Source organism: Vicugna pacos, chromosome 12 (genome assembly GCF_048564905.1).
Source record: "Vicugna pacos chromosome 12, VicPac4, whole genome shotgun sequence".
In the NCBI taxonomy this organism is placed as follows: Eukaryota; Metazoa; Chordata; class Mammalia; order Artiodactyla; family Camelidae; genus Vicugna; species Vicugna pacos.
Window position 1 is genome coordinate 29,657,470 of NC_132998.1, and position 24,586 is coordinate 29,682,055.

At 43.5% G+C, this 24,586-nt stretch overlaps 1 protein-coding gene across 25 annotated transcripts in view; it reads left to right on the plus strand.

The window, feature by feature from the left end:
• The window catches only part of PAH (phenylalanine hydroxylase), a 361,485-nt gene that overhangs the window by 335,104 nt on the left and 1,795 nt on the right, over positions 1-24,586 (plus strand). For all 25 annotated transcript variants that reach the window (XM_072973153.1, XM_006205894.4, XM_072973150.1 and 22 more), the window contains 8 exons: positions 4,841-4,908; positions 10,117-10,313; positions 12,674-12,809; positions 14,019-14,088; positions 18,000-18,056; positions 20,363-20,458; positions 20,993-21,126; positions 24,224-24,339. In XM_072973153.1, coding sequence (XP_072829254.1) covers positions 4,841-4,908; positions 10,117-10,313; positions 12,674-12,809; positions 14,019-14,088; positions 18,000-18,056; positions 20,363-20,458; positions 20,993-21,126; positions 24,224-24,339 — 874 coding nt within the window. The remainder of the gene's footprint in view (positions 1-4,840; positions 4,909-10,116; positions 10,314-12,673; positions 12,810-14,018; positions 14,089-17,999; positions 18,057-20,362; positions 20,459-20,992; positions 21,127-24,223; positions 24,340-24,586) is intronic.

Sequence of the window (24,586 nt, forward strand, 5' to 3'; positions counted from 1 at the left end):
TCTGAGGTTTAACCTCAGCCATGATGTTAAGAAATGACAAAACAAGATCCCAGTCTAGAAGAATACTCAGAAGGCTTTTCTATATAGTTACCCTCTCCCCGAGATCGCCACTAAAGCACAATCCCACACTTCAACACCCCAGTCACAAAAAATGCTTCCATTAGGAAAACTGATTGCACGTGGACCGCAGATGATGTTACAGCTTTGCATCCTGCAGCGTTCTCTCCACTTTCTCCCACCCTCTCCTCCTCTCTTCCCACCCTCCCTCACCACTCCGCGAACAATATATTTTCCTGTCAAAACATACTTGGTTACATGCAGTGCAACCAAAAGTGCTGCTATTAGCTTAATTGAGACAGGATGATTATAAAGAAATTACATGCAGTGCCACTGAAATTGCTGCTATTAGTCTAAATTGAGACAGGATGATTAGTCATTGCCAACTGTCACTTCATTCCTAGTGTGCTCCGTGTGGCTGCCAAAGCCCTGTGGCCCCCTGGCAGCCTGGGGGGTGCAAGGCCAGGTCCCTGAGGACGCAGAGCTTGTTCACTGGTAGCTGAGGGCAACAGGCCATGCCTCCTGGTGGGTGGGGTCCCTTTGCAGGCTGATAATGAGCTTCTTAGAAACTTTTGAGTTGGAAAGGACCATGGTCAGAATCCTTCCTGTACAGGAAACCTGTGTCGTATATTGTATATGGCTGTGTGGATGTATCTCAAGTATAAATCTGTTGCCGCTTCCCATAATGACTTGAGATGGATTTTAATATTATCTTGCTTTTTTTTCAAATTATAAAAGAAATCCACACTCATAGTAGAAAAATTTAAAGGCATAAGTAGTAATAGAAGGATAAAACAGTTCCCATTTTCATACCATTTATTGGATTTTGGTGTATTTACTCCATCATTTCATTTACATACTATTTATATAACCCCTCAAACATAGTTGATACCTACTGGATATACAATTTTATATCAAGCTTTTTTTCACTGATGGAAAAATCTTTAAGCTCCTAGACAAAGTACGTTGAAGATTAACCATAAAGAGCCAAATGGGGAAGAAAAATTGTCATGGGCATCCCATTCCTGCAAGTGATGATGAAGTGGAAAGCCACTGGTTAAGGAATTCTTCACGTGTTTCCCTGGTTACCTGTCTCAACCCTCAAACCTCAACCCACCACCTGGGTAGGACCAGAAAACTCAAGTCAAGGTGCTGCTTCTGCAGTGAAGCACCCATGGGCAAATGACTCTGTAGATTTCACTTTGTTCGTATCTAGATCAAAAAATAAAAATGGATGTTCTCCAAGGCATCTTGCAAGTGCAAAAGTCTATACTTTATACTTACGGAGTGGAAAAAGCTATGAGTGTTAAATAAGACTGGTAGGTGAGGATGACTGCCAAGGTCAAGCATTAATGGTTGACAAACATTAATGTTTTTTTTGAGTCCTAAGTATGGAGATGCGGTCTTCATTTAGCCCAGTAGATAGGTTCCTAAAAGGGTGTGTTGGTGCTGCCTGGAAATCAAATGACAGAGTCCAGTTTTCTTACTGTGTCATCCAAAAGCAATTTATCTTTACCCAGTAGAAGTGAGGCCAGTAGTGGTTTTAAGTTTGAAGATGCCTAAGCTTTCCTGCCTGCAATTAATGATTCAAAGCTGTTCAATGCTCTAGAGTAAACACTATAGTTCTACTTGTAATAACCATGTCATGGAATCTTTTCTAAACTGAATAGTAATTTATCTGGGATTTAGTTTGGGGATTAAAAATTTATGGTAATTTCACTTTACTTTTCCAGTGGGAAACATTGAGATTTCTACATTTCTAAAAAAACAGGAAACTCCTTTCTTCCTTCCCTCCCTCTGTTTATCTCTTCCTCCCCCTTATCCTTTCTTTATTCCTTGCCTCTATCCACAGATGTTTGTAGTTCTTTCTATATATGCCAGACTCAATGCTATGGATTCTCAGGCAAAATTACATTACATACATGAATGCTTGGTTCTTTAAAATTATTGGTAGAGCTAGATTTAAAAAAACAAACAAAAATAACCAACTAACCAACCAATCAAACAAAGAAACAAACAAACAGAAAACAGTATCTGAAAGTCAGGGAGTATCTGTCCTCTAAAAATATTCTTTAAATATTACTCTCCATGACACACGCCTTTGTTTTCGATTTGTTAATGCCTCGGTTTGGCTGCCTGGTGGGACAGAGAAATTGCAAGCTCAAGTGATGGAAGGCATGGCTTATTGGAAAATGCTTGGCGGGAACAAAGCAAAGTTCTACACTGACACTGGTGTCTTGTCTTGCTAAAATTCAGATTACAGTCACTTCGGGGGAGAAAATGACCCTTTAGCTTACTTTAATGAAATATAATTGACATATAACATTGTGTAAGTTTGCGGTATACAACATGCTGATTTGATACACGTATATATTGCAAAATGATTACCATAATAAGGTCAGTTAACACTTCCATCACCTCACATAATTACCATTTTTCCCCTGTGGTGTAAACTTTTAAGATCTATTTTCTTAGCAACTTTCAAGTATTTGAAACAGTATGGTTAACAATAAACGTCATGCTGTACATTAGCTCCTCAGCGCTTATTCATCTTATAACTGGAAGTTTAGCCCTTTAATCAACATCTCCTTGTTTCTCCCACTCTTCATCCCCTGGCAACCACCAATCTACTCTCTGTCTATGAGTTTGACTTTTTTTAGATTCCACGTATACGCAAGATAATATAGTACTCATCTTTCTCTGTCTGACTTACTTCACTTAGTAAAATGCTCTCAAGTTCCATCCACGTTGTCCGAAGGTTTTCTTTCTTTTTTATGGATGAATGACATTCTACTGTGTGTTTATACCACATTTCCTTTATCTGTTTATCTGTCAGTGACCACTTAGGTTTCTGTGTCTTAACTATTTGAACAAGGCTACAATGAACATGGAGGTGCAGACATCTCTCCAAGGGAGTGATTTTATTTCCTTCGAATACATACCTAAAAGTGAGGATTGCTGGATCATTTGGTAGCTCAATTTTTAATCTTTCAAGGAACCTCCATACTGCTTTCCAAAGTAGATGTACCAATTTACATTCACCCAGTAGTGCTCAAAGATTACCTTTCCTCCACATTCTTGCTAACACTCTTCTCTTGTCTTTTTGCTAATAGCTGTTGTGAAAGATATGAAGTGATAATCTCATTGTCATTTTGATTTGGGTTTTCCTGATGATCAGTCACGTTGAACATCTTTTCATGTCGCTGTTGGCCATTTGTATATCTTTGGAAAAACGCCTAACTATTCAGATCCTCTGCCTACTTTAAAATCAGATTATTTGATTTTTTTTCCTATTGAGTTGTATGCGTTTCTTATATATAGGATATTAACCCCTTATCTGATGTGTAGTTTGCAAATATTTTCTTCCACTTTATAGATTGCCTTTTCACTTTAACTATTTATTTGGCTGTGCAGAAGCTTTTTTGTTTGATGTAGTCCCCACTTATTTACTTTTGCTTTTGTTGCTTGTGCTTTCGGTGTCATATCCAAAAATTCATTCCCTAGACCAATGTCAAGGAGCAATCCTGAGAAAGAAGAACAAAGCTGGAGGAATCACACTTCCTGACTTCTAACAGTATTATAAAGCTATAGTAATCAAAACTGTATGGTACTGACATAAAAACAGACTAAGCAACTTACAGATTCAAGAGCCTAGAAATAAACTCACGCACAGTCAACTAATATTTGACAAGGGAGCCAAGAATACTCAACGGGGAAAGGATAATCTCTTCAATAAATGTTTTGGGAAAACTGGATATTCACATGCAAAAGAATGAAATTAGACCCCTATCTTACGCTATTTACAAAAATGAACTTGAAATGCACTAAAGACTTAAATGAAAGGCCTGAAACCATAAAATTCCAAGAAGAAAACATAAGGAAAATGCCCTTTTAACCAACTGGGATCATCTGCAACTCAAGTATGTGACCTTCCCCCCAACCCCAAACACTGAAAAACACACTTGGCTTCTTTCCACTCAGAAATGTGCTGCTTACAAATGTTTGGGAAAAGGCTGTCTGCAAGTTAGCCTCAGAGGAGAAATTATGATCATCCCTTTTATGTACTGAGGTAGAATCTCAGTTAGTTGAGCCCCTGCCAAGTTGTAAAGGTTGACATTTACTGAAGTGAAGTGAAAAGAGCATGGAACTGGGTGATTCCAGTCCTGGCTTCCCCTTTACTTGGCTCACCTTCTCCAAGCCACTGTTTATTCTGAAAAGAAAGGGATAATCATACTGGTCTACCTCACATGTTTGTTGTGAGAGCTATGGATAAAATAAGTTCCTAGCACACATAGACTGGCACAGAGTAGACATTCAATAAATGGTATTTTTTTTTTTAAATTGCAATAGCAGTAAGCATGTACCTGTTTGCCTACCAAGAAGTTAGGAGTCAGTGTTAGACACCTACCATCGATCGGGAATTTAGTGGCTACTGTATATCTTCTTTATAGACATTTATCCTACTAACTCTGCCCTAGTTTAGCAAACTTACAAGCTGTAGATGTAATTCCTCTAAACTGTAAATTTCTATATACCGTTTGCACTTGGTGGAATCCCAGGGTAGAGGCTCACGCTGAACTGAAAGTGTTGCTAACACTGCATCACTCACAATATCTGGTGGGAGAGCTTACCCTCAGTTTAACTGAGACTTTATTTTCAGGATATAATCAAAGAAAGGAGAGATGTGCTGTCAGAGCTCAAGGGTTCCCATTCAAAGCATGCATTGATATGCCAGGTCTCTCCCATCGAAGCCTGGAGAAATCAAATGTCTCCTTTCTCCTAGGGTTTTAAAGATCCTGTATACCGAGCAAGACGGAAGCAATTTGCTGACATTGCCTACAACTATCGACAGTAAGTCCGCTCTGCTTGTTTTGGGGTGGTGGGGGGAGGAGCACACTTCTAGCCTGCCTCTCCCTTCCTCAGGGTTGGAAAATACCAGCATAGAGAATCCTGCCTTGTGTGTGTATTTGTATGTATGTGTGCATCTGTGAATGTATGTGTGTGTGTTTAAACCCTCCCTTTAATAACACGTTTAAAAAAATTGCTGCTAGACAAAACAGAATTACCCTCTGTGCCGGGGCCCAGCCCTCTCTCGAGCCTTGTTGTGTAATTACGCAGTGATGTCTGAAGTAGTGATAAAAGGCTTCAGTCCCAAATAAAACAGCCTCTAGTATTCTCCACGTTAAACAGGGAAGAAGGAAAAAGAGAATTATTTACATTCAAGAGGGAGTTGGCTGCTTTACTGAAATAGTGAATCGTTGGAGGTTTCAGGCAAGCCAAGCCTTAGCGTTCTACTTTTATCTGATCTGACCCAGTTGCCAAGGGCAATTTTAGGATGAATCTATCTTTTTCTGTCTGGGATTCTGTGCTCCTCCTCTATCAGATTTTAGCCAAAGGAAAATGCAAATAGCAAATATATTATTTGGGAAGAGAACTGTTTTGCTAATTTGAGTCCTGGGGCCTACAGAAATGCTCCCCTGGGAAACTTGGTATTTGGGGACCTGACTTGAAGGTGTGAGAAAAGATGTGCTCAGGAAGAAACTGACAGGTTGTTCAGAACACCAAGGTTATGGTACTTCAACATCTTTGACAGGCTGTGGGGGAGATAAAGGACATGCTAGGGCTGTGTATACTGAATAAAAACCTACCCTCCAAAGGGAAGGACTTCCAGAGAAAATGATAAAAGTTTCCTTCTTGAATGAGCCCTGGTAGTAGAGGGATCCAGGACAGTGCTGCCCTAGGTCAGATTTAGGTCCACCTGGATCTCAGCTTGTGGCACGCAGGAAGCACAGAATGTGGAGACCTCTCTCCGTTGTCCCCACCTTGGCCCCAGCATGGTCAGTTGGACATCATCCAATCAGGTATCCTTCTTCATATAGTCAGTAGTAATCTTCAGATAGTTAAGGAGACAGTCAATAATCTCCTTGCTATGTCTGGGGCTTCACTAAATGCTTTGTTGATATTATTTCATTTAGTCTTAATAATAACTGCCCCTTTTTCAGATGGAAAAACTAAAAGCTTAAAACAGTTTAGTAACTTGCCAAAGTCATAGAACTAGTAGGTGGCATGATCTGGTTTGGAAATCAGTCTTGTTTAACTGGAAAGTCATTCTCAGGCACTTCCCTGAGTGTCTGGGACTCTCCGAGTCAGGAGACCACGCTTCGCCATGTAACGCAAGAGCTGCTTATGCAGTACATACACTCCTTCTTGGCTGTTGATATTTGGGGGAAATGATCTTCCTCAACCTCCCTTCCATAGAAAATATTGCACCTGATGAAGAAGCATGAAATTGGTTGAGAGCTTCATGATCCTGGATGGTCATTAGATGAGATAAATTGGTTACTAAAAACCATCCAGAGATGGCTGGTCCTGGGAGGAATGTCCAAGAAATTCTAGTCAATTTTCCATCTCTCATAAATGAGTCCCAAATCGTTAAATGCTGTACTTAGGGTCATGTGACTCGTTAGCGGCTGAGCTTGTTCAATTCAAAGCCGATTTGTGGCCTCATCTTAGCTCATTGCTTTTGAACTTTTGATGCTACTTACTAGTCCTTCCTCCTTTGAAATTGTCCTTTATCTCAGTATCTGGTACAGTTGATTCTCCTTATTTAAAGACTACTTGCTTAAATTTGAGACTCCCAGACTTGGGGCACTCTCACATACATTCCCAGAGATGCACAGAGCAGGGAAAAATGTGAGTCCCCTGATGCACAAGTTCCCAGCCGAGGTCAAACAAGGCCACGCCGCCTTCTTGTTGCAGCTCTTCTACTGTAAACAAGTGCTCCCTTTGCGGTCTCTTTAGAGCCACATTTGTTGAATTTTTGTTCTTTTTGTTGGTAATTGTGCTGTTTAAAATGGCCCTCCAACATCCTGCTGACGTGCTGTCTAGCGTTTCTAAGTGCAGGAAGGCTTTCACGCTTCTAACGGAGAAAATGCGTGTTAGATAGGCTTCCTTCAGGCCTGAGTTGTAGTGCTGTCGGCTGTGAGTTCAGTGTGAGTGAATCGACCCTAGACATTAAACAAGGCATCATAAAACAGTAGCGCACACAAGACAAGGTTAGGTAAAGTGAGTTGAAAATGTCATGACCCTATTCCTGCATTTCCCCCAGCAGCAACGGTTCCGTATCCGCTCAGAGTTCGTGGTAACTTTATGAACAGAACTGCGGCAAATAAGGAGAATCAACTCTTCCACTCTCTGCTGGTTTCCCTCCTTCCTCTCTGAGTCTATACCGTTGCCCTTCTTTTCCTCCATAGCATTTATCACCGCCTAACTGAATTGTGTGGATTTTCTGTTTCCTACCCATTAGAAATGTAGGCTCCACGAGGGCAGGGGTATTTCCTTTTTATTGTGGTAAGAATACTTAACACGAGATCCAGTTTCTTAACACATTTTTAAGCGTACGATACAGCAGTATTAACCTCAGACACAGTACTGTACAGCAGATCTACAACCTGTTGAACCACAATCTTCCATATTTCCCTCCCCCCAGCCTCTGGCAACATCCATTCAACTTTCTGCTTCTCTGTGTTTGACTCTCTTTTATATACATATATATATATATATATATATATATATATGTGTGTGTGTGTGTGTGTGTGTGTGTGTCTATATGTATATAGACACACACACATACATACCTCTTGTAAGTGGAATCCTGCAGTATTTGTCCTGTGACTGCCTTATTTCACTGAGCATGATATCCTCAAAGTTCATCCATATGTTTGCATACAGCACAATTTCCTTCTTTTTTTATGCTAAATAACATTTCGTTGTAAATGGCAGGGATTTTTGACTGTTTTGTTCACTGCTGTGTTCCCAGAGCACTGTGGGTGTTTAATAAATATTTGCTGAATGAATGAATGAATGAACGAGACCTAGGAGACCATATGATAGTGAAGATTCAAAGTGGTAAGTCAGAGATGGAGCTGGGAATTTTATCTGCAACCACCTGGAAGGCAGCTCTAGCAGGTTTTGATTGTGTTACTGGGGTGGGGGTGGGCTTTAAAATTTTATCTAAGAATACACTAAATGGATTATAAAAGTTTCTATCTTTCAGCTGCAACTCAACTCAAACAGAAAGAGGGATTTTATTGGCTCCTAGAAGTGAAAAGTTTAAGGGGAATAGTTAAGGCACAGGTAGATCTGGGACTCGGCACCTCATTCTCTGTCCCTCCGCCTGACTCTGGTGTCCCCCGAAGTGGCCTTGCTCTGAGGCACTGGCCTCATCTCTCTTGGAGGTGGACCGCAGCACCGCCAGGCTGACCCTGCAACCTGACTAGAGGTTCTGTCTCTTTCCAACAGGATCAACTAAAAGTTCTCTCATTGAGTCTCACTGGCTCTGATTAGGACATGGGCCCATCTCTCAGCCAGTGACTGTGGCCAGGGAAATGAGGCACTCTAATTGGCCAGGCCTGGTCACATGCCCACCTCTGAAGGTAGGAGGGGTGGAGTCTCCTCTCACCTGACTGAGACGGGAGAAGTTGCTTTATTGGAAGAATGGGAATGGATATTGAACGCCTGGCACAGCAAATGTCAACCAGGGAGCCATCTCAGCGCCCAGGATGTTACTCTCTCTCGAAAATTTGTAGCAGAAATAGCAGATACCTTTCTGTTCAAGTAAGACTCAACTATAATGATAGTTATCACATATGCAATGGTATTATTTGTCAACATTAGTGTTAGGTACTTTATACATAGCATTTCACTTGTCTCCTCCACACCCTCCAAACAGTTACTTGTTATTAGCCCACAGAATGGCTGTACAGATTAAGCTCAGAGAGGTTTACTCAGTTACCCGAGGCCATTCAGCTAGGCAATGACCCCCATCTCCACTAGTTTCCAAAACCTGTACTTTTCCTTCATCAGCACGTAGCCCTGAAACAAGGGCACATCCATAGGCAGATTATCTGATCTTTTCTCAGGCCCTACTGGCCATCATAGAACCTTCTGAGCTAGACTGGCTGTCAACACTTGAGCAAAAAATCTTTTTCCCCTAATCCCTGCCCATCTTTCTGTGGAACATAACAATGACTTTGCTTTAATGTCCTTGGATGAGCTACAACTCTGAAAGGGCAAGAGGGCCCTAGTTTGGAGCCTAAAGATGATCCATAATTCTAAGGTAAACAGTCTCGCCCTGTCCCAGACTCTGTGTTCCCTATTAGGGAACAGGCCTGAGGCCCAGAGAACAGTCACTGGTCTCTGAAGTCAGGCTTTGTTTGGTTTTCATTTGTTTTTGCTGTTCAGAACATAGCTCACTCTTAGACGGTTTTCAAAGGGACCTTTCGAACTAATGACTCAAATTATAGCATACCACCTGGGAGCTTATTGGAATCCAGATGTCTGGGCCCTCCCCTCCCCCACAGGCTCAGTTCTGTGGGGCAGGGTCCAACATACATCCTTTAACAAGCTCCCTGTAGTTTTGTTATGTCATAGTGGCGATGCTAGGTAAGTGGATCTTATACTTAGCATGCATTTAAATACCTTTATTAACTTCTTAGTGATAGAAACATCATATCCAGCAATTAAATCCATCCCCACTAAACAAGAGGTTTAAAATTCATGGTATATATATGAAACCCACTTTAGTCCACAGATGTAACTGCTTTAGTTGACCATATAAAAAACACTATGTTGTTTGGCTTGAACTTGGATTTGCCTGTTTTGAGAAAGAGGATACTGTCTTTGGTTGTCCCACCCTCCTATTATCTGCACTTGCTACTTTACATATTTATGTTACAAGCCCCTGAAAGTAAGTGAATTTCCACACTGGGAAATAACTGGAGAGACAGGAGAGCAGAAAAGCCAAGTGATTTCCCAAAGTGAGAGGAAATCCTTGGGGCGATTGGGGAGGCAACAGCTTGCATCCTTGCCTAACCAAATCACATAAACGTTTCCTGTATCAAGAAGTGGAATTAGCCTCTTTCAAATAACTTATGAAATCGGCTGTTGTCTGGGGACGGCAGCTCACAAGCTCTGGACCTGTCTCCCTCTGCTGAAGCTCATTCATCACTACTCTGCACCTGTCCTATTGCACACAAAAATTTCATATCTGTATCCTAGTGGGGAGCCCATCCCTCGAGTGGAATACACGGAGGAAGAAAAGAAAACATGGGGGACGGTGTTCAGGACCCTGAAGTCCTTGTATAAAACCCATGCTTGCTACGAGCACAATCACATTTTCCCACTTCTGGAAAAGTACTGTGGCTTCCACGAAGACAACATCCCCCAGCTGGAAGATGTCTCTCAATTTCTGCAGAGTAAGTCCACCTCAGGGTCAAAAGATTTGGAGGGTGGGGTGAGAAGGGGAAGAGAAGTAAAATTCAGGTGAGTGTGGGTGTGTTTGTGCTGATGCGGGCAGGTTGAGTCTCTCAGGAAAAGCAGAATTGCACTGCCGGGCTCTGCCTCCCCTCGAGCCTCCACTGCTAGTCCAGTATCATCCAAGAGAAACCGTTAGGCAAGGATTTTGCATAGCTATGTTCCTGAAAAGTATTTTATTTTTTATACTCAAAGTCCAAGGTACCTAGTCAGGGTTCTCCTTACAGCTCCGGCTGTCTTACAAGCTGGCTGCAGTGTGTATTTGTGTAAGAAATGTTGGGGAAGGAATAAATTAGGGGTTTGGGATTAATAGATACACATTACTATATATAAAATAGATGAACAGCAAAGACCTACTGTACAGCACAGGGAACTGTATTCAATTTCTTGTAATAACATACAATGGAAAAGAATCTGAAAAAATACATATGTGTATTTATATGTATAACTGAATCACTTTCAGGTGCTGTACACCTGAAACTAATATTGTAAATCAACTACACTTCAGTAAAAAACAAAATTAAAAAAAATGAAATGTGCTATTTGTACCAAGAGACCTGAGCTCTAAGTCCATGCATCTGGTATGAATCCTGCTCTGACCCTCTCTGGTTGGGAGAACCTTCCTTAGTTTAGTCATCTGTCCAATGGAGATGGTCAGCCTTTTTAGCCTTTCTCATAGGGAAATTGTGAGAATGAAATGAGGTCGTGAATGTGAGGGCGTAGTGCTATGCACTAGGTACAGTGGGTGCTCACTGAATTTGGGCTGAATTGGAATCTGAGTAACTCAGAGGGTAAATGTTATTGGGTTGATGGGCTTCTGCCCACCATTTCCAGGGAAGATAAGTATTTCCCTTTCTGCTAGGTGGTGTTAATTCAGCAAAATCAATATAGTCAGCTAACACACATTAAACACCAACTGTGTGCCAGAGAAAATGAAGGAAAGTAGGAAGACTGACCACAGGCTTATAGAAATAAAGAGTTTTCTATGCCTCTGAGCTATGCGGAGATGGCATGGCCAGCTCGGGGGGCAAGAAGCCAGGGAAACTACCCAGCGGGGGGGGGGAGTGGGAGCTGAATCCCTTCCATTTAGAGTCTTTACTTCTCAGATAAAGTGAGGAGTGGGGCCCAAGCAGATCAAACTTCAGCCTGAAGGTCTAGGGCACATAAGCGGAGGGGCAGTGGGGTCTTAAAGACATTCTTTGGCTAATTACTCATGTTGCTGTGGCCAATAACAAGAATAAAACAATAATACTAGCAGTTGGGGAGGTATAGAGTAGTAATTAAGGAAACAGACTCTGAAGCCAAACTGCTGGTAGCTATGACCTTGGGCAAGAGCCTCAACCTCTGTATGTCTCAGCTTCTCCATCTGTAAACTAAAGCTAATGAGAGCATCTACCCCTGAGAGTTATTACGAGGATTCATTAGTATATATAAGGTGCTTAGAACAGTGTCTGACATATGGCAGGTATTATTAGTGTTAGCTGTTTTTATCATCATGATCACTGTTATTACTCCACCAAGTTTGAAACAAATTGAGAGACAGTTAGAGGAACCAGAGAGATGGGTGGTCAAAACATCAGCTTTATCACTGATAAAAGCTATTTGGAGAACGTGGTATAGATGTGCAGGCAAAATGGACTTCCTCATAGTTCACCCCTTGATTCGGTCACCTTACTTGCCAATTCACTGGCACAGTGTGTCACCCACTGCCTGGCCAAGAGCAGACCAGAATGTGCTCCCGTGTAGACAGTGAAGAGAGAAAGGGCAGAAAGAGTTAAACTGAGAATGTTCATTTCCTCTTCTCAGATGCTTCCATCAGAGAAGGCTCTACTCCTCATGGGGTAGTCTGTGGGAAGCACATACAGAAAAGCTGGGAGTGCTCCTTTCATACTCTTCCCTCCTGGGAAGTGGAGTGCGAATTCCCTCCGCACTCTGGAAACACGAGAAGTAGGGAATAAGTGGTCCCCCCTAACAAACATTAATGAAAGCTAAATTTATTGGATGTTTCAAATGTACTAGGCTCTGTGTTCAGTACTTTATATTTATTAGCTCTTCTCATTCTCACAATAACCCTAAGAAGTATCTGTCCACATTTTGCAGATGAGGAAACTGAGGCTCAGAGAAGTGAAGTTATTTGAACCAAATCACTCAGCTAGAAAATACTGGGGCATAGACTTGAAGCCAGTTCTGCGTGGCTGTCCACGCCCATGCTCCTGGACAACTGAGGGTACTGCTTCCATACCTAAAGGTTTTCAGGCTTTCAGTGATGAGGCGTTGAATTTTCTTCTCCTTTGCTTCCCAGCTTGCACTGGTTTCCGCCTCCGACCTGTGGCTGGCCTGCTTTCCTCTCGGGATTTCTTGGGTGGCCTGGCCTTTCGAGTCTTTCACTGCACTCAGTACATCAGACATGGGTCCAAGCCCATGTATACACCTGAACCGTGAGTACCGTCCTGCTACTAGTTGCCAGCCACAGTGAGCCCATCTCTCGCTGCTCCAGGAATAAGGTTTGGGTTCACCGTGGGCGGGTCCACAGGACCGGTTGCCTGGATTGTTTGATGATAGTACTAAGAGAGAAACTCATCTCTTCTGGGGAGTTCCTCTGTCCAGACTGTACTGATTGGAGATTTGGGCATCTTGTGAATCAAAGAGTCAGATCTGCTCTGAATGAGAGAATGAGAACTCAGATTCCAAAGAGACTGCAGAAGTCAGAACTACAAAGGTCCAAAGGAGAAGAGGAAGAAGGGATGGCCAGGCTATTTCAACACCTCCTGAAGATACACATCTGTGTGATTCTAATCTCTCTTTGCCAAGATTGTGTCTCAGTTGGTGGTAGAAGATGACTGGCCATTATGCTTCTTAACTTTTAGCCACCTTCTGACTAGAGATAGAACTTAAGCGATTTATATAAAAAGTCAGCAGGACACTCAAAATGATCTTTTTCTGCCCACAAAGTTCATTATTATAAATCAGAAAAGACATGTTCCTAATAAGCCTGGCACATAAAGTGTTAAATAAATGTACGTTTTCTTCTCTGACTCCAGAATATTATTACTATTATTTAGTTCCCATGCCAAAAGCAGACCAGAATGTGCTCCTGTGTGGACAGTGAAGAGAGAAAGGGTAGAAAGGGTTAAACTGAGAATGGATTTCCTCTTCTATTCTCAAATACTTCCATCAGAGAAGGCACTGCTCCTCATGGGGTAGACTGTGGGAAGCACACAGAGAAAAGCTGGCAGTGCTCCTTTCATACTCTTCCCTCCTGGGAGGTGGAGTGCATACTGTATTTGCCCAGGGATGTCAGTACCAAGGAGGAGACTTGGGATGGGGCACAGCTGGCCCACAGCTCGCTCAGGTGTACGAGAGAATGCCCATTGGCTCTTCTGTTCTGCATCCTACCGAGCATACAGCTGAGACCCCCCGGCTGTTGTGCCTGCCCTTTCCCTTACTTTTCTTTCCCCTTCTTCCTTTTCTCTTCTACCTTGTCTCAACTGATCCCAAGCTTCACCTGCCACTTATTCTTAGGAATGAGGTGGCAAGAGTGAGTGAGTTGCTTCCTTTCTTCCTGCACACTTCTCACATAGAAAGACCGAGTCCAGCATGGCAGATAACCCTCCTCCCCTCCCAGCTCTGTGCTTTCTGTTTTTCAGTGACATCTGCCATGAGCTGTTGGGACATGTACCCTTGTTTTCAGATCGCAGCTTTGCCCAGTTTTCTCAGGTGAGGAGCTGATCTGTTTAGCTTTCTAGTTACAGGGTTGAGACCTGGATTGCTCACATAAGTTAAGTCCATGGAGGGGCCCTCCCATCCTCTGTAATGGTAGAAATCATGTACAATTCTGTGATCTCATCCCAGATGGGTATGTGGTCCCGTGGAGCTGGCTAATTACCAGTTCCACAGACTACAGGGTGGAATGGGTGAATCGGTCATCTTCTAGATTACATGTGTGTTATTGATTTAGCTAATCTCACTTGTTCTACCAGGTGGAGTTTAAAAGCCTTTTCATCCATGAAAGCTTCCCTGATCCCCATGCAGCAGTAACCTCACCTTCTTCCAAGTTCTCCTGGCACCTTTCCCCTCCTCTTTAGGGACTTTGCCACTTCCTGCCTTGTCAGACAGTCATCCTGGTATACACTTTAATTAAGTAAGATGGCATCAGCCAAGAATCCAATGCTGATAGTGTGACTCAGAGTTGGCAGAAAATAAAGAGCCAGTTGCCTTGCCACCCTCATCAAAGCAGCAGGCTAGGCTTTGATCATCTATCACAGTGGTGAGCAGGCTCAAAAATGCCTTTTGGATGAATGAAAGAATCCTCCTAATGCTCTCCTGGCACTGAGAGGCAGCCCCAAACCATGGCCGGGTAGCTGGGATGGTCGAAGAACTGAATGGTGCAGTTGTGTAGCACAGGGCAAGTTGCCAGGCCACCAGGTGCTTCAGTCACCACAGATGTGGGTCAGTAAGAAGCCCTCCCTGGTAATCGTCTTCCCTCAAGGAAGAATAACGACCAAGTGGAATGACCCATGAGCAACTGCTGGGCCAAGTATGAATTTCAGAGTAATGGGATTACGTGTGAATTTCATAAGCATTTTCCCTCATCTGAAAGAGATAAGTATTTTACACTGTTGAATGAAGAGGCTACAACTTAACAGCAGAAACAAACAGAAAGCTGAATTAACTGCTTGCTAAGCAAGGAAGAATAGTACTTACTAGATGCAACCTCTTCAAACAATGAAAATGGTTGCTTTTACGTGGGTTTTTGGGAATTGTGAAGTTCGGAGATTTTGGACTTTTAGCAGTGGGAGTGTTTAGAAGTTAAGTGAACTTTTAATTGTGGAAGTATCACCACTGGACTGAGGCTACTGCTGACCAGCTGACTCTCAGAAGTGTGATTCCTGTTGCTAAGATGTCACTGATTATTTGAGGTAGCTTTAAAACCAGGATTAGTTACTATGAACCCCCGCCCCACCAAAAATCAGTATTTTTCCTTGGGGAAGAGGAACTTTCTATTCTCATTACAGAAGTTATTCTGCCCAGTCAGAGGCTAAGTGACCATCCCCCTCAAGCTGTTTCCATTTTGGGGATCTCCCCAGAGGAGGGAACAGGTACCTGAGTCAGCAGCTACTGGAGTCACTGGTGTTCATGGTTGCAACTTTGACCTGGCCAGTCCCAAGGCAAAACATCATTTTGAAAGTTCCCTGAGCCACATTCCTTTTGGATCTAAAAGCAGGACTTCCTTCCCACTGGAGTGCAGTGTGGAGGGGGGATGAAACACTTTGGGCCCCTTGTTTTAGGCAAGATCTGGGTTCACAAATAATGGTGACTGTGAGCACAGGGCACTGTTTCAAAACTTGGATTTATCAATGGCTTCTGTTAGACTCAGGACTGTGGCATGTCTGGGCAAGGTGGGTGGAGCAGAGATGGGGAAGGGGTAGGAGAGTGGAGCCAGGCTAAGTCAGTGTCTGAATTTGGTTCACTCTAAATCAGACAGCATTTTCTCAGCATATGATGGGCTGGGCCCAGGGAGGGATGCAGAGGTGAAGACCGTGTAGCTTCTCACTTCAAAGTGGCCCAGTGTGGGTGGCCCTGGCGACTGTCATGCTAATGAAGTAAGCCAGAAAATGAAAAAAAAATACCATACGATATTGCTTATATGTGGAATCTGAAAAAAGGAAACAAATGAACTCACTTACAAAACAGACATAGAAAACAAACTGATGGTTACCAGGAGGGAAAGGGGGTGGGGAGGGATAAATTGGGAGTTTGGAGTTTGCAGATACCAACTACTATATATAAAATAGATAAACAACAAGGTCCTACTGTATAGCACAGGGAACTATATTTAATATTTTGTAATAGCCTATAATGAAAAAAATATGAAAAGGACTACATATATATAAAACTGAGTCACTATGCTATATACCAGAAATTAACATAACTTTGTAAATTTACTATACCTCAATTAAAAAAACAAAAGTGGGCCTGGTCCTTAGTCCTTCTCTCTGTCTACACCAGTTCCTTTGGTTATCTCATCCAATCTCATGGCTTTAAATACTGTCTCTACTCTGATGATGAACACATTAATATCTCTAGCCCAGACTTCAGTCCCAAAATTCAGACTTCCATATCCACTTGGATGTCCAATAGACTTCTACTCATCCTGTCCAAAACAGAGTTCCTCACCTTCCACTCAAACCTTCTCCAGCCACAGCTCTCCCTATATTAGTTCATGGCAATTCTACCCTTCCAGTTGCTCAAACCTAAAGCATTATTGACTCCTTTCTGACAAGTTCCACAATCAGTCTTTCATAAAATTCTATGTGTAGAATCTATGGCCCATCACATCCACTGCTACCGACCTCATCTCAGCCCGCTTGCTTGTCACGCTGATGACAGCAGTCATCTCCTAACTGGTCTTTAAGCCTCTACCCTTGACCTGCTACAGTCTATTCTCATACAACAGCCAGAGTGAATCTTTGATGACACAAATCAGATCTTGCCACCTCTCTGCTCAAAATCCTGCAGTGGCTCCCCATTTCACTGAGAGGATAATCCTAAGCCCTAAAATAGCCAAGAAAGTCCTACATGATTGACCCCTCTTTGAAAACACCTGCTGCCCCCCACCCCTTACTCTACTGTAACCACAGTGGTCCTTCCCTGTTACTTCAACCAGCCAACACTGCTCTTCCTTAAAGAGATTTTTTCATGGGCTGTACACTTGGCCTATACAGTGCTCTTCCCACCTTTCCAATGATGCTTACCCTAGAACCTTATTTAAAATCCCAGCCTCTGCACCCCCACCCCACTTTCCTGGCACTCTTAGTTCTCCCTTGTCCCTTTCTCCTTTTGTTTCTTCTTTCCAAAGAACTTACCACCTTCTAACATACCTATGTGTATGCTTACTAATTACTGTCTCTACCCACTTAAATGTAAACACCATGAGGTCAAAGGTCTTTATCCATTTGGTACCCTGCCTGCCACATGGAAGGCACTGAATAAGTATTTTTGGAATGAATGTCTGCATATAGTAGGAAAGAAATGTATATATTTGTATATATAAACTTTATCTGATACAAGGCAGGCTGGAGCAAATACTGTGAAAGAGACAGACCACAAGGGGAATTTTGCATTTGGAGCTACAATGAGAGGTGGTCCATGACATTTCAAATGCTCTAGCTATGTATATACCTGGACAGACATCAAGCATCTCTGCAGGTCTCCTGTGATGTCTTCAGGGTACATCATTGAGTCTCATCTAGTGCTCCAGGAATGTTCCACTTGAACTATGGAAGAATAACCACTGAGCCAGAGTCAAGAGATGAAGCTTTAGACACGATCTACTGTGTAAGCTTGACCAGATCGTCTCCCTTCTCTGTGCCTCAGTTTTCTCATCTGCAAAGTGAATACAAAGGACCAAGTGATGGAGAAAGGCTTCCCCCATTCTAGAGATCTGTGATTCTATGATATGTGGTCAGGGAAGGCTAGACAGAACAATCAGTCTATCTGGGCCCTTCTCAAGGCATCTAACCACCCATCCCCTTCCTGTGGTCAAGTACAAGGTTGGAACTGAGGGTAACAGTTGGAGGTCAGCAGATCCCAGCCATGCCAGTGACTTTGTTTCTCCACAATTACAGGAAATTGGCCTTGCCTCTCTGGGTGCACCTGACGACTATGTGGAGAAACTTGCAACGGTAAGTTCCCTCTCTCCTTGGTGCACAGTGGGAGTGCCTCAGATCTCTGAAGCTTTGCTTCTTCCCTGAAAGCCAGGTCCTTTGGGGGAAAAATCAGAATGCCCTCAGTTATGTTTGCACAAGTGACATTTCACATCTTGAACAGATGTCTACATGTAATGTTAAATAGGGTGTCTTGAAAACACCAGCAGGCTAGAGTGATAGTCCTTGAGAACCACTTGTGGCAAGTATCTGGATTCACAGCTTCAAAGACGGAATATTTACTCTCTACCCCTGCACTGGAGCCAGCATTAGGATCGCTCCTTTCTCAGACACTAGGTAGAAACGAGGGTGGGCTTCCCCCTTCTAACTGAACACTTCCTTCTCCCCAGTGAAAATGATGACACTCATGGAAACGATGGAGGCAGCAACTCTGCATGGCAGGGACTTTCCTTCCCACAGACCTCTTTCCAACTTGAGAGCATCCCTCCCCAGGCTCTAAACCACATTTCTTAGAATGTGCTCAGCTTGGAGGATGAGAAATAAAACTTTATAATGGAATTAGGGAATGCAGATGAATAGAAATACATCCTTAAGATGTGTCAGTTTAGAAGTTTATGAATTCAGTTTATCAGAAGGCCCCAAACTCCTGGATTCCTTCTCACTGACCAGCTGCTCTGAGACCTTGGGCAAGTAGTTTTTGCTTCCTCATCTCTAAAAACAGGTACAGTTGTTTATATACTACCCATCTCAAAGGGATATCATGAAGGTCTCGAGGGCCTAAAGAGTTAAATTTGTGTGAATGTGAGTTTTTAAGTGCCAGGTGCTGTAGTGATACAAAAAGCAACTTTCCTAGAACTGGCAGAGCTTGAAAGTATCTCTCACTTGTAAGAAGAAAATAAACTCAGAGCATCGTGTGACCTGCTATAATAATGATAAAATATTCATCACCAATCTGACTTTAAAGAAAAATCTTATTATTGATATACTGAGCCAGGAACAGTCTTGGGGTCCCTGCTCTGCTGCTGAGTTGCTGTGTCACTGCATACATGTTGCTTGACCTCTCTGAGCTAAAGATTTCCCATCTGTATGTGAGGAGGACAGACTGACTGAGTTCTGACAGCCTTCCCAGGTTTAACATTCTCTAGTGCAATAAACAGACTTTTAACTAGAAATCCACCCCTAATTGTCCAAGACTGTGACTCTCTCCACAGCTAACTGGGTCTTGGCATTCTCTTAGCCCTGTTCAGTAGGGTGATGTCAGAATTCCAGGACCATATTTCTCAGGTCATTTATCTAGGACATGTTGGACTGAGAGCTATTGAAAGAAAAGGATTTGGTTATTTGGGACGCTAAGTGCAGTGACTGACAGGGTTTTAACACAGACAGTTGGATGATGGGGATATTGAAGAATAACCTCTGAACTGAGAACGAAGTCTGAGTCCAAAAAAAGGAAGCAGGCAACTCCATATGATGAAGTTTACTGTGGGCAAGTTACATACAGGCAGGGTTGAGTGGATGACGAGCCAGAGGCATTCACAGCCACACTCTGCGCCATTAAAAGGGTACAGGGGGATTTAAAGAGGCCAAAGCTAAAGACAGAATCTGACTACTAAGGGAGATGCACGCCCACACCGACAGGAACCAGGGTTTTTCCCTCCCGCTGGGGGGAGGGTGTCTCATGATCATTGTTCTTTGCGGGCCGTTAACCATCTGCATCAGCAAAAGGCATTCTTCCAGTTTTCATACCAGATGAAGGGAAAAGTATAAGTCAAAGGGGAACTTACCTGGTCTGGGTGCATTCCTTGTGAGTAGGCTAGAGCTCAAGTCATGAAGAAAGGGGAGGGGGTTGGACTGCGGGCCTAAGATGGAGCCGACAAAATGCAGTCAGTGTGGTTCAGCCGCACACAGATGGGAGGCCCCGTCGTTGATTCTATCACAACCCAATCCCCTACCTCCCACTGCAGAGCCTGATGGGGTTGTCTGGTAAGTCTAGCCAACTTAGGGGAACATCTCGATGCCACAGAGAAGAAAGCAAAAGGGGTGGAGGAGTTCCTGCCAGAGAGAGTCACTTGTTGGAGGTACCCTTTCGGGGCTTCTTCAGTACTCCTCCACTGCTTCCCATCACATCTTGCATTCAGCCAACTCTTGATTGACCAGGTGACTTGATAAGGTAAGATGTAGGACACAAAACATGACCCCAGGTCATGATGATCAGAGAACAGACCTGCACAAACTCTCACCTGGGCAGTCCTGTCCTTGGCCCTGTGTCATCTGCTGCCTTTCCCTTCCTTGGGGTGTGCTTTCAACTTAACTTTCCATTTCAGATTTACTGGTTTACTGTGGAGTTTGGTCTCTGCAAACAAGGAGACTCCATAAAGGCATATGGTGCTGGGCTCCTGTCATCCTTTGGTGAATTGCAGGTATGACCCTAACAGGAACCAAGGATGGATTTGAATTCAGTGGGTACAGCAGCCCATTCTTCTCTTTGTGCCTTTGAAACCCACTTACATGCACTTTGAGATTCAAGTTGCGGGCTTTTCCTCAAGTGATTTATCTCTTAGCGTCTGTGATTTGGTCAAGACTGTGGGTGTTAGAGGTAGAAGTTAAGCTGCAAGTACATGGGTCACCAGGAAGAGGGGCCTCCTGAGCCCAGGGCTGAACTGTGCATCAGGATGTATGCAAATACACACCAGAAAATGGGGTTGGCTCACAACTGTATTGATCATCTTCCTTGAAAATGGTTGGGATAAAATACTCCTTTCTATCTTGATGTTGGCTTTAGATGAGCTGTGAAGGTTATCTAGCAGATGCAAAATAATTTAGTTTACTGCATTTGGGCTGGGATGTGGAAGGAATCAGGATGAGATGGGAGGGGATGCACAAATGGCCTATGGGATGTGGCAGGAACTGCCATCCCTGATTTAACCATGAAATTTTCCACTTGGGGCCTGCAGTACTGCCTGTCAGGCAAGCCGGAGCTCCTTCCTCTGGAACTGGAGAAGACAGCCGTGCAGAAGTACACAGTCACGGAGTTCCAGCCCCTGTATTACGTAGCTGAGAGTTTTAATGATGCCAAGGAGAAAGTGAGGTGAGGGGGTGACCAAGGTGGGTCGGCAGCTCTTGGGACCTCCTGATGTGGTCTAGTGCCACTGATCTGTGGGTGGTTAGCCAGGAGAGTGCATTCCAAGACCCACAGCAACAGCATGCATCAGACAGAGTTATCTCCCCAGCCTCCCCTCCCTTGTCCCTTTCCACGTTCTGTTGGGAGAAGTTCCTTCGTGGGACCCGACCCCTATTTCATAGCTTATTGGCTGAACATACTGACCCCTGAAAATAGCTCTGCCACCTGACCCCAGCTCTTTGCAGCCACCAAGTCCGTGGACTGAACTCTCCTACGTACAGGGTGGCCACAGAGGTCCCCCTACCAAACCAATCCTAGAAGTCTCTTAAGCTGGGGAACGCCCTTGTTCACTTTATCCTCCTAGATAGCTGCATTACTTGCTCCTTCACACCTTCATCCATGTTCAACCTCTGTGTTTCTTTCTCTGACCAACCTATTTAATATCTCTACCCGTCCCTGCCCGCCAGTGCTCCTTCCCCCTTTCTGTGATTTATTTGTCTCTTTAGCACTTATCAGTGTCTAAAATCTTACATGATTTAAAGTCCCTGAGGAAAGGGATTTTTGTCCTTTCTATTTCTCACTCTTTCTCCACCCCCTAGAACAGGGCCTGACACATTGTAGGTACTCAGTAATTGGCAAATGAACCAGTCTCAGAAGCAGCTCAACAAGAGGCTGATGGAATGGTACCCGGACTCTGAGACTTGGCTTTCTGAGACGATGACCCTGCCATTAACCTGCTTGAGCAACTCTGCCTCCAGCAGGAGATAGGCCAGGAAGAGGGTCTACCTGGGCAAGGCAACCATGATACCATTTTTTACCACTTCTATTTTTCTATCTTATCAATGTTGGATAATAGACATAAGGCATACCAGCTCTGGGACCCTATGAAGCTGGGCATGTCAGCTTTCGATGCTTTGGGCATAGGTAACAAAAAGTAAAATGCTCGCCCACAAATGTGTTTTGTTTGGCCCCAAACAACTCCCTCTCCCCCCTTTTTCCAGGGTCCTCAAGTCCTCCATGCCATTCTTGTCTAGTTTTCTTCTAAATTTCAATCCCTTACTGGGAGCCTTAGCCTTCTAGCCCCTAAAAGTTACACTCTGTCATTTCCGAGACCCCTTTTGGGTTATGGATTTTAGTGGATTCATGCATTATTCCATCTAGGTAATTGTAGTAACAGGTAAGATACCTTGGACCTATTTTGTACCAGTGTTCTAAGTGTTTTTCAGGCATTAATTTATTTAATCATCAAATAAGACTACAAAGTGTGCAGGTGGGTGTGCAGAAGCATAGAAGGGGTAAATAACTCTTCCAAGGTCATGCACATAGTAAGTGTCTGGCCGAGGGTCTGGACCCAGCAATAGGGCTTAGTTTAGAGCCAGGACTCTTAACCTCTGTGTCACACTGGGATCACACGTAGACAGCCTTTCTGGAGATGACCCCCAACCCAAGAAGTGATCAGTCATAAGCCAGCAGGGAAGACTTTGCCAGGATATGGGCCTCTCAGGCCTTTGAAATCCCACCTGCTCTGCTAGCATCTGGGGTCCGGAGGAGACACCCACAAAAGCTCCAATCTGCTAAGCGATGACTCACAGAGCCAAAGAGAATTCTAAAGAACAAGTTTCAAAAAAGGAAAGGATCTGAGCATCTCTGGGATACCCTCAGAGCACTGGCTAAAAGAAACCAATGCCGGTCATTTTCCATTTCAAGATTTAGCAGAGATAGGGCTGAGTTTGGCCATGTACCTACTCCGTGGCCAGAGGAGCGCTGGGCCTGAGACTTCAGTGGGGTAGAGGTGGATTCCCCAAAACAAAAATGAGGTGCACTCTGGGAACAAGAGAGAAGAGGTGAAGAGCAGGCCAGGTCACAGGTAAGTATTACCTGGTTTGTGTCACCAGGTCGGCTGAGAAAGCTCTTTTCAGAGAAGAGAGGGAGAGAGATACCTAACTATTTATTCGTCATGAGTCCTCAGTCACCCATAAAGATAACAGCTAGCACTCACACAGTCCTGCTCTTGTTCCAGTTTTACAGAAGAATAAAGAAACCGACGCGCAGAGGAGCCCTTTGCCTGTGCCGTGAGGGCTGTAACTGGCAGAGGCAGGATCTGAACCCAGGCAGTCTGGCTCAGGAACTTGGGTTTCCCGCCACTCTGTTGCACTGCTCTTGCCAAACTTGGAGAGCCCCACTAGCCTGGCTTATAACTGTCTCAGTACCGTGGCTTCTACTCTCACTGGAAGACCTTAGAGATATCATTTGTGATGTCTTTACATTTCACAGGTCATTGGGGACTATCTTACGAATTATATTGTTTGATATCTTTCATAAAGCCCTCATGGTGCATTCCTCCCAGACCCAAAAGTAATGCATTGGGAAAGCAGGGAAGTGAACAGCCCAGAGTCAGGCTACCTCCGTCCTTCCCCAGCTCCATAATGTATTGCCAGCATGACCTTGGTAGTCACTTAGCTTCCTCAAGCCTCAATTTCCTCATCTGTGAAATGGGAATAGTAACGGCACTTTCCTCCTAAAGTTTTAATGAAGATTAAGTTAGTAATAACAGTTGCTAAGAGTATAGAACAGTTTGGGTACAAGGAAGCTTTCCATCTGTGTTAAATTTCATTAACAGTGTACTGTTTTCTTCAACTCTTAAGAGCTATCTTTCCCTCTTTGCACTAATTGTCAAGCATCTCAAAGCTTATTTTTTTCTGCAACATTTTTTGCTGGATTTTGCTTACTCCTTTTATTTTGTTTAATGATAAGAATTTTGGCCTTATGTTCTGTGCTTTTATTGTAAGCTACTTCTGACTTTTGGGAGGTGAGTGACTAAATACCTATGTGCGTAAGTGTGTTTGTGTATACACACAGACACACACATACAGCACGCAAAGGCTTCCGAAGAGGACCTCCCTTCTCAGCTTGGCTTCTAAAGCCCCTGTTCTGTCTGGTGAGGTTTCTGTCCTGCTAATAGTGAGGTTCAGTGTGCTACTCAGTGAAATGCCACTGAGAACTCTTTTAAAATTATTTTTCCCCAAATGGTGCCCTTCACTCAGATCTATGGTTTTGGTTTCAGGAACTTTGCTGCAACAATTCCACGGCCCTTCTCGGTTCGTTATGACCCATACACCCAAAGGATTGAGGTCTTGGACAATACCCAGCAACTTAAGATTTTGGCTGACTCCATCAATAGTAAGTAATTTATACCCTTTGAGGCCACTCTCCCATAAATACAGGATTGTGTTTTCTCACCTTCACCAGATGAACAATAAGAATTGTATTAAATATTTAAGAAGAAAAGTATCTCCATGCGTGACTTATTGAGAGAGAAAAACTCGGCAAAGAAGCCAAAATTGCCTTGAATGTTCTTTCTTCTTTGACCTTCCTAGATTCCACCCCACCTCCTACGATCACAGGGCCTTTCTATCCTGACTTGTCA